Source organism: Malurus melanocephalus, unplaced genomic scaffold (genome assembly GCF_030028575.1).
Source record: "Malurus melanocephalus ecotype Western Australia unplaced genomic scaffold, MMel_1.1 scaffold_120, whole genome shotgun sequence".
Lineage (NCBI taxonomy): Eukaryota > Metazoa > Chordata > Aves > Passeriformes > Maluridae > Malurus > Malurus melanocephalus.
Genome location: NW_026623352.1, coordinates 1,639,115 through 1,651,795, shown reverse-complemented (window position 1 = coordinate 1,651,795; position 12,681 = coordinate 1,639,115). Strand labels below are relative to the sequence as shown.

Below are 12,681 nucleotides of genomic sequence, written 5' to 3'. Positions count from 1 at the left end.
TGTGTCCAGGGTCACTTCCCACTGCTCCCAAGGACAAGCACCAGCAGCAGGAGAGGGGCCTGTTTGGTTTGGGGTGGGCAGAGGGAGCAGGTCAGTGTGGTGTGGACATGAGGGTCACCCACCCACCCCAAATCCATGAGCCCTGTGCAGGAAGTCTCATCCCTTTTGGGGAGATGAGAGGGATCAGCTTACTGTGGCTTCACATYCTTGTGTCCTTCCCTCCACCCCAGGTCAAATACGTGGAGAAGCGATTTCAGGAAACCAAAAAGGACTGGATCCTCCTGGTTTGCCTCGGGGCCATGTCGGGGCTGGGCCGCTTGGTTTCGGGCCGCATTGGTGACTGCATTCCTGGGCTGAAGAAGATTTACCTGCAGGTACGGCCTGTGCAACATGGCCAGCACAGCAGGGGTGGCATCTCTGCATTGGTGTCCCCACTCTGMTTAATAACTGTCAATCACAAAGCTTTTACTGTCAATCCCTAAACCTTTACTGTCAATCACAAAACCAAGCACTGTCTGCTGTGAGGGAAGAGAATTTACTACAGAAATGTGGAAGAAAAGTTACGCGCTTGACCCGAGGGATTGGTGTCTGTTCAGCGATCAAACTCCACGGTAGCAACTCTTCCCAAACTACTGACACYCTTTCACCTCCTTGTGGTTTTTGAAGAACAAACTGCTGAAATCTAGCAGCTAATCCAGCARCTAATCCTTCTTAACCCTTCTTAAAAGGTTATTCTTAAGGGCCTCTCTGAGACAGGAGCAGCAGCTGGATGACATTGCTGGGTCTGTGGGGCGGGGGGAAGAGTGACATTGACCTGTTCAGTGCCATCTTCGGGGTTCTTCCCGCTGCCCATCTCCACTCTCACGGCCACTTTTGTCCCCCCAGGTTGCGTCCTTCATGCTCTTGGGCCTCCTGTGCATGATGATCCCCCAGTGCCAAGGCTTCGAGGGCGTCATTGTCATCTGCCTCTTCCTCGGCCTCTGCGACGGCTTCTTCACCACCATCATGGCCCCCATCGCCTTYGAGCTGGTGGGGCCCATGCAGGCGTCCCAGGCCATAGGGTACCTCATGGGGCTGATGGCCGTGCCCATGACCGCGGGCACGCCCATAGCAGGTTGGTACGGCCACGCTGCCCGGCGGCTGGCAGGGGGATGCTGGCAGAAACTCTCACCCACGGCCGTGTTCTGGTGTGAGAAAAGAAGTCCTGGTTTGAGTTTTTGGGCCACATGGGGGTTTAAGAGCAGGTGGGGCATCACTCCATGGTTTGTCCTGTGGCATCTCAGGGCCTCTCTCTCCAGGCAGATGAAAGTGACAGCTGGGGGTAACAGCGAGCCAAGGCCACATTAAGTGATTTCTGTTTGAGGCTGAGCTAAAAATTGGCAGATATTAATTCTTCAGAAGTCCTTTTGGGTGGAATTGAGGTTGGGCACGGAGACACCTGAGCCTCCACAAGCCCTGGGCCTGTGTTCCAGCCCAGCAGTGACCCCAACGTCCTCAACAGCGAGGGCTTTGCCAGAGCTGCCCCGAGCAGCAGGACCTCTGCATCAGCAGGGCTAAGCCAAAGCTGGATAAGCACCTCCGATCTCTCTGCTTCCGGCAGCAAAGTTCACTTGAACGCCCTGGGGAGGGAGCATGGGGGTCACTGACACTGGGGAAGGAATGTGGGGGTCACTGACWSTGRGGAARGAATATGGKGGTCACTGACTCTGGGGAAGGAATRTGGGGGTCACYRACWCTGAGCTGGGAGGGTGCTGCACCCCTTGAGAGGGGCTGGCTGAGTGAGGGGGCCCTTTGCTTCAGCCTCATCCCCCGGGAAATGCCCATCCAGGAGACACTCAGACTTTCCAGTGCTGATCAATGGCCGTGTGTTGTTCTCCGAGGATGCCTGGCTGTGTTGGGACTTGCCAGACAAACACAGAGCCTCGCTGGGTTTTAAGGGCTTGGCTATTGTTTGTAACTGGCAGCGCGTATTTCACAGCTGGAGATAAAACATCCACGAGGGCAGGGCGTCCCAGAGGAGACAATGGGCAGCCCCTGCCCGCTTTTCCCATTGCCTCTTGGCTGGCAAGGCTCTGGGAAGAGCCACCCGAGGTGCAGCAGGTCCCAGCTTGCATTTGGGATTGTCTGGGATGTGTCTGATTGTGTCCCGCTCTGGTGGAACAGGAGGGATGGCTGAGGCTTTCCTGCTCGACTCCCTTGGTACACAATGCTGGCTGCACACATCCCTTAATCCAGGCTGCAAAAACTCCAAGAAATGCAACGGAAAAAAAAAGATTATTTTACAAACCCAAATCTCCCCAAATCTGGTGGGTGACGCAAGCTGCCCCCGAAGGAGGAAACAAGCAGGTCATTAGCCTAACGAGCTCATTAGACTGAYGGGGCTCTAACCTCCACCTCTCTTCTCCCGCAGGATACCTCAACGATTATTTTGGGAATTACGACGCGGCCTTTTACTTTGCGGGCGTGCCGCCCATCATCGGYGGCCTGGTGCTCTCCGTGGTGCCGCTGGTCCACCAGAGGATGCTCAAGAAGCAGCGCCTGGATTCGGGCAAAGACAAGATGCTGGTGTCGGAGGCGGTGGTGAACGGGGAGCTGCTGCCGGGCTGCCCGGCCTCCGAGGCGCACATGTGACACCGGCAGCCYGTCCACGCCCCCGCACCGGATGGACCGTGATTCCCAGTGATCGCAGATGCACTATGTTTGTAAAGGAGAAAACACGAGGAGTTCTTCTAGTTAAAGGCTCTTAACTAGCGGAAACGATCTTTTTTGGGACAGTTTTGATTGCAAAGCCACCTTTTTTCTTTTGTTTTCTTTTTTTTTTTTTTTTTTTTTTTTTTTTTGGGTTTTTGTCCCCTCTAACCATTTTTCTAAGGAGAAAGAACTTTCACTAGGATTCAAACTTGATCGAGCTCCCTCTCCTCTCCCTGGTTTTCTATACGTCATGACAGAGGTTTACAGCAAATAAATGCCTTTTCCAAGCAGGCCACGGATGGAACTTGTTGAACCTTGCAGCTGTCCATCCTCCTCCTCCTCCGGTGTCACTCGGGTGTCACATCCCAGTGAGACAGYCCCCTCCCCGTCCAGCACCTGGGGCTGTTTTGGAGCCGGAGATCCGAAGGAGGAAACACTGCTTTAGTCTGATGCACAAACCAAATAAATGTCAGCAAGTCCCGCTTTCATCTTCTTCTTTCCTCCTTTCCCGCTGCTCTCCCGCACCCCCAGGGAGCTGCAGCTGGGATGACGGGGAGCTCAGCTGGCTCTGGCCGTCAGAGTCATGCGGGAGCACACCCTTCCTGCAAAATATGCCTTAAAAATCCGTGGATGAGACCAGCAGTGACCCTCGGCCACTTTCCACTCCGTGTTCTCACCCAGCCATTAACAATTGGGCTTTTGAGCTGCGGAAGAGAGGGGCAGCTCCTGGCACAGCCCASGGTGCCCGGCTCTCTGGGGTCAAATCCATGGGATCRCCACCAAAATGGGCACTTTGGTGGCTTTGGGGCACACGGGGTTGGGACAGAGCCCCTGTGTCATGGATCAGCTCTGTGCTGGGAGGCTTCCCTGCTGGGCACGGGGGCACCCACGGGTGTGGGGTGCTGCTGGCTGGGGTACGGGTGCCACTGCTCTTTTTGGGGGCCAGGTGTGTATCATGCAGCAATAAGCACGAGYCAGCATTGGTGGGGAATCCCGTTTTCCAGAGGCTTTGACAGCCCCTGTAGCATTTAACCCCRTAGCCTGTGTGTTTTCATTGAGCTGGTGCAGGGCCAGCACTGATCCAGGGGGAAGGGAGGGAGCACAAGGAAATCCCACAGCCAGTGGGCACCACCACACTGAGGGGCAGCAGAGCTCAGCCCTGGGCAGAAATGCATCACTGCCCATAGAGAATTGCAGAAATTCAAATTGCCCAGAGGAGCTGTGGCTGCCCCTGGATCCCTGGAAATGTTCTAGGCCAAGGGGGATGGAGCTTGGAGCACCCTGGGATAGAGGCAGGTGGGACACTTAGCAAGGGGTTGGAATGGGTTGAGCTTTAAGGTCCATTCCAAYCCAAATCATTCCATGATTCTGTGATCATCCCCAGGCATTCCTAACGAGCATGGCTAATTAGCAAGAAGGGAAGATTCCCTGCCTTGGTGGGTCCTTGTGTGAACAAGGTGCCAGCTGGGCCTGGGGTTCCTTTTCTGGGGAGAGAGCAAGAACCAAACTCACATTTATCTTGACTGCAAACCCACCCTTCATTAGACTTTCACTTTGCTCACTTGYCATTAATAACCCGAGCTGTCTGAAAGGGATTTATGCCATGGGAGCCATCCCTTGGGGCAAGTGTGGGGGTTTGGAACACCAGACTTGTCTTTGCTGTGGGAATTTGGGTTCAGTTGAGGCCCTCTCCCACAGCCAGTGGTGGGACTTTTGTACATAATAGGCTCAGGACCCTGCATGTCCCTCTGGCCCTGTTTTTAGCCCCTGTTGCCTGATCCATTGTAAGGTCTTGTGTTCTTGTGGCCCCTCTGTCCCTGTMCGAGCTGGAAAATTGCCTGGTGTGTTGTGACGTGTCTGTTTATGATATAAAATGAGATGTCTGCTTGTCTCTTCCTTGGATGCGCTTTCCCGTGACTGTTCCTACCCTTCCTGGCCTGAATTGCATCCTCTGCAGGAGGAGGCAGGGCTTGAACCACGGAACCCCGGCTCCAGCTGGGATCTGCCAGACTTAGCCCAGGGCAGGGCATTAATGGGATGGTTTTGGGTGGGAGCCTTGGCAGTGGGGCAGCTCCAAAGCCCTCTGGTAGCTGAGGGAAATCAGTAACTCCTCACTGTAACTTCTGCGAGTTTTGGGGCATTAATCCACACCAGAGTTGGATGAAGTTCATGAAATCATATTCTGGACCTTAATGGTCCCCAAAGGGGAGCTTAGGAGGGATTTAAATTCCAGAAGTATCTWCTTCAGAGCCAGCAGGGGATGAGCAGAGCTGTCTCCAAACCCYGTGTGGGCTGAGGGAGCGGCTGCAGGGCAGAGCCCACTGATGACTGCACCCAGACTTTGTGTGGCAAAGCCTCCCTGGCTCACGAGGTGATTTATGGTTCAAATCCCACATTTCTACAGAATTCCACTTGCCTTGAGTGCTCCATGTGCCTGCAGAGGTTCTTGCCCTGGGAGGAGCCTGCACTCAGAGCAAAGGGGCACTTTGCTCTGCAGAGGCTCTGCAGCTGTGCCAGCCTGGAGCTCTCCCCTAAATTCAGGTCTTTCCCCATGGCTTTTATTATCGACACTCTCGGAGATTTGTAGTGATGAGGTGCTTTCTTGACCACCCCAGCTGGGTCAGAGGAAGCCACCCCTCATCCTACCCCAGACCCATGGCTGGCACCAGCCCTCCCTAAATCACGTTCAGATCTTTGGTCGAAATYCCGCCCTTGGTGGACACAAGGGCGAATTCTGCAGCGGGGCAGGCGAGTTTGGACGGCAGCAATTCAAGGGCTCCTCATCAGCAAACACAGATGGGAATGGGAAGGGCAAAGGTTGGAGCAGTGTCAACACRCAGGGACTCTTTGGGGTTTGTTTGTCAGGCTGCTGCCGCTGCTGTGGGTCTGCTCTGGCCCCTTTGAATATCAGGCATTTTGAGAGAATCTCTGCAGCCTGGTGGCCTGGGAGAGGTGGGGCTGTGTGATCGGAGACTGCGAGCAGGGAGGAATCGCTCTGCTCTCCAAAACATCCCTTTAGCTGCGGTGGTCTGGGTGTGTGATGCCAAATGGGTCCCTGCCTGTTACAAAAAGCTCCATCCCAAAGCCCCTCCTGCTCCAGCAGGATCACCCTGTCCTGGCCCAGCACAGCCCATCCTCCTCGGGGCTGCTTTGGCTCCGTTTGCTGATTAAATCCCAACCTTCTCCCTCTGCTGTGAGCGCCGGGCTGTGATTCCTGCCCTGGGAAGGGAAGGGGGAGCCCAGCGCTCCAGACTCGGCCAGTTTGGGGGTCTGCAGGGCCAGGGGAGTGGGCTGAGCCCCTGGGGTGGGACAGGGGCAGACGGGAGYGGGGAGGGCCCCACTTCACCCCATGGCCGGGTGTTTGCAGAGCTGCAGAGCTTYATGTAAGTGAGCAGTGAGCCCAGGACAAGTCCCAGCAGCGCCTGCTCGGGGCTGGGCTGGGGCTGCCTCTTAAATCTTTACCTTGAGGGTGTTCAAAACCAACTTGTTGTYTTTTCTTYTTTTTTTTTTCTTTTTTTTTTTTTTTTATTTTAATTCTGCTGCAGAGTGAGGCATTGGGTTTAACTCCTCTTACTCTGGCTGTGGGATGGAGTGGGACAGCAGCTGGAAGGGCTCCAGGAATGGTTTTATTGGTGATGGGAAGGGGAGCAGGGCTTTGGGAGCTGCCTGGGAAGTGCCATGATTCATGACTTAGAGCTTTTTTCAGTTTTGAAACAATATGCAGGAGCTGCTTCACTGCAGCTTGCCCTGCCCTGAGGTCCTGCAGCCAGGCAAACACAAGTTTTGAAGTCGCAGAGCTGGAGTTTAGCAAATTCTGGCCTCTCTTTGGCTGGGGTTGAGGTTTCCTAACATTTCCCTGCTGTGGGAGCTGTGGGAAGGCCACATCCTCRTAGCTAGCCAAGCCTGAGGGCTGCTGCAGCTCTGCTGTGGTACCAGAGGCATTTGGGGATCCCAATTTTGGGAGGTTTTGGCTCTGCCTCCCTCCMTGGTGRTGCTTTGGGGCTGCCCCTCMAGGAGCTACATCCCCCCATGGGCTSAGCCAGGAGGGAGGTGGCCAGCAGCTGGRCAAGGACATTGCTGCCCTTCCCTGGAATGCTCTGTGTGACAGCCAAGGGTCTCTTTGGTACGTGGGTGCCACGAGCAGCTTGCTCTGGGCAGCCTGATTTGGTGCTGAGGGTCTCACCTGCCCTGGGCCTRGCCCCTGGTTGACACCTGCACCTTTTGTGGCCATGTGATCCTGCCCTGAGGGTGAACTTGGACCAAATCCTCTGGGTGCAAGGGCACAGATCCAGCTGAGACCTTTCCTGTCCCTCCATCCTTCACTGTAAACCATCCCCAGCTTTTGTGTGCTCCTGCACCCCAGAGTTTGGTTTGGGGGTCACCATGGTTATTTAACTTCAATTATTTCCATGCTGGCAGAGTTTGCTGCTCCCTTTCCAGCTGGAAGCAGAAAATTGGAATGACTTTGAAAGCCCAGAGCAGCTCCCTCCACTTTTATGCCACCAAACGTGAACTTCTTCTGTCACTTGAGCAGCTTGTTTGGACGCTCACAAGCCACCCCTGTAACCTTTGGGGGACAACAGTGTGGTTGAAAAGTGCTCCTTAATTACTCCTCTGAGTGCTCTGGGTAATGCCAGGCAYGGAACTGGCACAGAGAGGAGCTCCACGGGCAGCTAACAAACCCAAATCAAGCTGTTTCTCTTTTTTTTTTTTTTTTTTGAAACCCCTTGGCAGCAAAGCAAGCACAGGAGCTCTGAGAGGGCTTTGGAGCCCTGGGGGTGTCTGCAGGGGTGACCCTGTGCCTTTATCTGCCTGGCACGGTCACTCGATGGACTTCAGCCCCGGGGACAGGGAGCTTATCGCCGGGYTCTGTGGGACCACCTGCACAGCCCCTGTTCGGGGGGGCTTTGTAGTTTTATTTTTGCAAATATTTTGCCGTGCCCTCGGTGCTCCCCTCAAGGCCAGGCACCGCGATGTCCCCGTGTCCCCTCTCCCCACGCAGCGCGGTGGCGAAACCCYGCAGGTGCAGGGCTGGGATCCGCCTGCCTGCCCGGCCGGCAGGAAAGCCTCAAACCCCCTCCTGTTTGCTGAAAACATGGCTTTGAAGGACGCTTTGCACTTGCAGGGTTTCTCCTTTTTTTGTGCCCCACTCCCCCAGGCTCATCCCACACCTGCCCCCGCCCGGCCTGGCGAGCGCAGCCCTTCCCGTAGCGTTAGAGACAAGATTTAGGATCGGCTTTACTGAGGAATTCAGCTCTTTTTTGGTCCTTTTTGTACTTTTGTAACCGTGGTGTGTAAGACGAGTTGTTTACTGGAGTAGTTTCTGCACTGAGGTGATGCCCCCCTGCTTGTGGGCGATGGCCAAATTGCCTGAACCCCGTTGGGATTCRGTTCAATCCCATCTTTTCGGGAAAGAACTCGACTTCCCCAGGCCTGAACTTTCCCAGCAGATCCTGTTTCAGCCACCTGAACCCGTTAGAGCCGGAGGCAGGATTTTTCTGGGGAGGCTGATGGCAATTAGGAAATTACCCCGCTCCCCCTCCCCTGCCCTGAAATCCAGCAGGATGAAGCCAAATATTTGCTTTCGGATGGGTGGATTTTGGAGCTGGCTCCACATGAGAGCACCGGGGCGGAGGCTTGAGTTTGGGCCGTTTTGGGTAATTGTTTTTGAAGCAGGACCTCCGAGCTTGCTGCCATCACCCTGCTCAGCAGATTGCAGCTCCGTGCCCTGTCACAGCTGGCATTTGCTCTGCTGTGGATAGAAAACAGCCTGCCCAAAGGGTTTTTGGGGTGGGATGCACTCTCTCCGTGTCTGGTCCCACTAGAAARACTCAATAAAAGGCTGCACCACTGTCAGTAGCTTTGCAATCCCATTTTTCCCTGCTGTGCTCCAGGCTCTGGCACAGCAGGAACCGTGTGTGGCTCTGAGATGGATCCTGGGAGGTGCCCAGGCCGGCTGGGCACCCTGGGCAGACCAGCAGTCCAAAAGCAGCTGCTCAATTCAATGCTGAAATCAGATCCTGAAACCTAAAATTATTCATTTTTTTTACATCTGCTCCTTGTAAGTGATTTATAACCTCTCAAAATTTTGTATCTCAAAGTGAATGTGTCTCTTAAAAGTATGCCTGTCCTTTCAAAAATGTGAATTTCTGATTGTTGGAATAAAAAAAAAAGAAAGAAAAAGAAAGAAACCTACCCCATATTAGCACATTTTTGTAATTAATGTTTTATGAATGTCGTTTTAAAAAATTGTGTAGAATAAACCAGTTTAAAAAGAAAAAAATTATCTGTGCCTTGTGTTTTGCCTTTGTGTGGTCATGGGCACTGGTTCTCAGCACCTTTCCCATACTCTCCAGATGGGCTGGAGAGGCAAGGGTTTATCCTGGGAATTATTTTTATCGAGTTTTAATTTTTTTAATTAATATTTTGAATTATTTGATTTTACTGATTTTTTTTTTTTCTTGAGCTTGATGAATCTTGAGGAATGGCTGTTGCAGGGTCCTGGTACCAATGGGGGAGAAGATGTTCCCATGCACCACTGAGGGGGGACAGCTGGAAGTGCCATCAGTGGGTGGATGGTCCTTGCCCCATCGAGGTATTTAGAAGTAAAAATTATTTTCAAATCCCCCCTGGGAGCCTTGGGTTGCCCAGAGGGTGTCAGCCTCGAGGCTGTGAGACACTGAAAACACAGCTTTTGAAAAGGTTTTATATTAATGATCTGTTTATGTGAGGTACTTTAATTGCCGTTAGATGAAAGCTGACACGTGCATTAATTTTACATAATTCAGGCTTTTTTTTTTATTTTTTAAATGTGCACCTCAACTTTTTAACAAGGGGGGGAAAAGTACGGCAAATAGGGGGGAAAAAAAAAAAAAAAAAAAAAAAAAAAAAAAAAAAAAAAAAAAAAAACCAGCAGGAGATAAGAGATGGTAAACAGAGATTCAAAGGGAGCAAGGCTGCAGCAGCGAGCTCCTCTGGAGGACTCCGTGCTGTGCACGCAGGGACCGAACAAAGAGAGGGAATTCCTTAGAGAGGGAAGTACAGCCTTTCACTTACAGACAGCAAAAAAATGGCAATTTTAGCTTGATACCAAAATGATCTTCTTGGGATGGYTGGAAAGTTGTGGGGGGAATTGGGAGGGTTCTGGGGTGTGGGGTAAAAGGGGTCTGTGCATCTATGGGGTCACCCTGAGAGGTGACAGAGGGGACCCCCTGTCCTGCTGCTGCAGCCCCCCCAGGAGCAGCAGCTCATCACAGTCCATCCCCACAAATTCCATATAAATATATATATATATATGCCCACACACATATATATAAATACGTATTGTCTCTCCAAAGGTGTGTTTGTGCACGGGCCCACTGGAAATCCCCTCTCAGCTTGGCTGAGCACAGGGCATGGAACACCAGCACCTCCTGCTCTGCCAGGCTGCTGGGTCTGGCCTTAATTCATGGACAAAATGGGGAAAAAGCATTTTGCATCAGAGCAAAACCCTGAGTTTGTCCACAAAAAGGCTGAGAATAAGAAAAAACCAAACCAAACCACAACAACAACCAAAAAAGAGGACATTTTCATTATTGCAACACAGTGATTCAGTATTTAGATACCTAGGCATGCATTAAAATTGAACTATCATGGATTAAACCAAGTTAATGATATATAACAGCTGACATTTGAGCTACGAAGCACATGTGTGTTTTATATATTAAATACTTATAATGACAAATATGTTTTACATATCAAATATGAGCCACATGTCAATGTTTTATATTAATTAAATAGTTTTAGATTACATATTATTTAGACCAACATGAGCAAATGGCATCTATTTATCTAGATATTGTTTTTTTTTTTTTTAAATTTATACACACACACACATAAATATATCTATCTACAGATTGCAGTGTGTACACGAGCTGCATGTGATTCCTGGGTAGTGCCGAGCTCGGCCACTCTGCTCCTCTCCCCGCGGGCTCTGGGCTGGGCTTGTTTTCTTTCATTGTCTTCTCCATCTGTTTTCTTTTTACAGGAATTAAGTATTATAATCCTCGAGAAAAAGAAAAAAAARCAACAAAAACCCATTTGCAAGYGCCTTTGAAGGACTTGAAGGATGCACTGAGGAGTGGCAGGAGGTTTTTTTTTAATCATCTCCGCGTTGAAATGCAAATCTTTCCCAGAGCCGTTGCTTCGCTGTCGTTATTCAAAGCAATAATTTGGGAAAGATCCCTTCCCGAGGCTGTTCCAGCCGCACCCAGGCCCGGCAGGGAGGATGGGCTGGGGTGTCGGGATCCCCTTGCCCCGGGAGGGGCACCCAGCCCCCCGAACATCACCGGGGGGAAGGAGAACACACAGGGAGCAGCCGGGGTGCGCTGGGCTGAGCGCGGGGTGCGCCGCTTCCCTTCGGCTTGGCATTAGGGGCTGCATGGGGATGCCAGGGAGAAACCGCTCGGTCCTGGCAGCGGGGCAAAGCGGGCACGAACGGCAGATACCGGCTGGGATCTGGGGCGAACACGGCGCAGGAGAGGGGGGAAAGGAGGAAATGAGAGCGCCCGGGGAGAGACCCCCAAGGCATCAGCACCCCCGGCGTGCGGGCAGCCCGAGATCCGCCCGCAGCGGGAGCAGAAATCCCTTGGGATGCTCAGAAATCCCCTGGGATGCGAGGAGCGCGGATCGCTGTGGGACACGGGCGCTCTCCCGGCCGGGGCTCCGGGCTGTGCCCGCCTCAGCCGCGCTCTCTGGTTTGGCCCCAACCAGTCCGACCCCCACTGCAGCCCCCTCCGCACACAGAGCGGAGTGCGGGGGTTTGGGGACAGGGCTGAGCACGCAGCCCCTCCCGGGCGGTGCCCCGTGCCCCCCGTCCCGTGTCCCTTGTCCCGTGTCCCGTGTCCCGTGTCCCGTGTCCCGTGTCCCATGTCCCGAGTCCCCTGTCCCGTGTCCCCTGTCCCGTGTCCCTTGTCGTCCCTTGTTCCTTGTCCCATGTCCCGTGTCCCCTGTCCCATGTCCCTTGTCCCTTGTCCCTTGTCCCTTGTCCCGTGTTCCGTGTCCCGCGTCCCCCGTCCCGTGTCCCGTGTCCCCCGTCCCGAGTCCCCTGGCCCGTGTTCCGTGTCCCGTGTCCCGTGTCCCCCGTCCCGAGTCCCCTGGCCCGTGTTCCGTGTCCCATGTCCCGTGTCCCCCCGGCCCGGCAGGTTCCAGCCATTGTTCTGGCTCGCACCTTTTCCGCCCGGCATCGGCACTCGGCGCCTGTAAATGTGTTCTGCTCTCATCTGGAGCATCGCTCAGGCCGACCCGGCCCCGGCGGACGTGGCCGACTCCGCATCGCCCCAGCAGCACCTGGCGCCCTCTGCTAACCCCTCGGGACCCGGGCTGAGTCCCCGAGCCTCTCCCGGACCTGCCCYGCATCCTCACAACCACCGCGATCTYCGTGGGCTGGCTCCCACCCGTTCCCTTCTTCCACCTGTGTTGATGTTTTACCAGTCCCACTCAGTTCAGCAGCACAATTCAAAAGCCTTTTTTTTTAACCCTTTGGTTTTCCTTTGGTTTCATTCCCCTCTTCTTTGCCTTCCCATCCTCTGTCCTTCATCCCTGTCCATCATTTTCCACACCCTCCTGGCCGTGTCACACGTGCAGGGAAGATGGACACCCAGCACTGCCGGACGCCACTGGCAGCGAACGGCTCTCAGGGCATTTCCCAGCCTCTTCCCTCCCACCAATATTTCAATTTATTTAGATGCATCTTTACAAATTAACACACAATCATCCCTAAGGTGCCAGCAATGAAGGCTGAGTCATTTCCAAGTTYATTTAGGATTTATTTAGTTTAGTTTAGCAGTACCCAGAGAGATTCATCTGTTTCTTCCACTGCATCTTTTCCAGCCCTTCACAGCATCAGCAAGTGATGCTCAGGGCAGGTACAGAGTGGCTCCACCTCCATTCCATAAATCCCTGTGCTGGAGAGGAACCCTGAGGGCTCCTGAAATGAAGATATTTCAAGAG

The 12,681-nt window shown here is 53.3% G+C and overlaps 1 protein-coding gene across 2 annotated transcripts in view; it reads left to right on the top strand.

Annotated features, from left to right (window-relative positions):
* SLC16A2 (solute carrier family 16 member 2) overlaps positions 1-5,187 on the top strand; it is a 37,084-nt gene extending 31,897 nt beyond the window's left edge. For both annotated transcript variants that reach the window (XM_057370147.1, XM_057370145.1), the window contains exons 4-6: positions 231-374; positions 886-1,114; positions 2,411-5,187. In XM_057370147.1, coding sequence (XP_057226130.1) covers positions 231-374; positions 886-1,114; positions 2,411-2,631 — 594 coding nt within the window. In that variant the 3' untranslated portion in view covers positions 2,632-5,187. The remainder of the gene's footprint in view (positions 1-230; positions 375-885; positions 1,115-2,410) is intronic.
* The last annotated feature ends 7,494 nt before the right edge of the window (positions 5,188-12,681 follow it).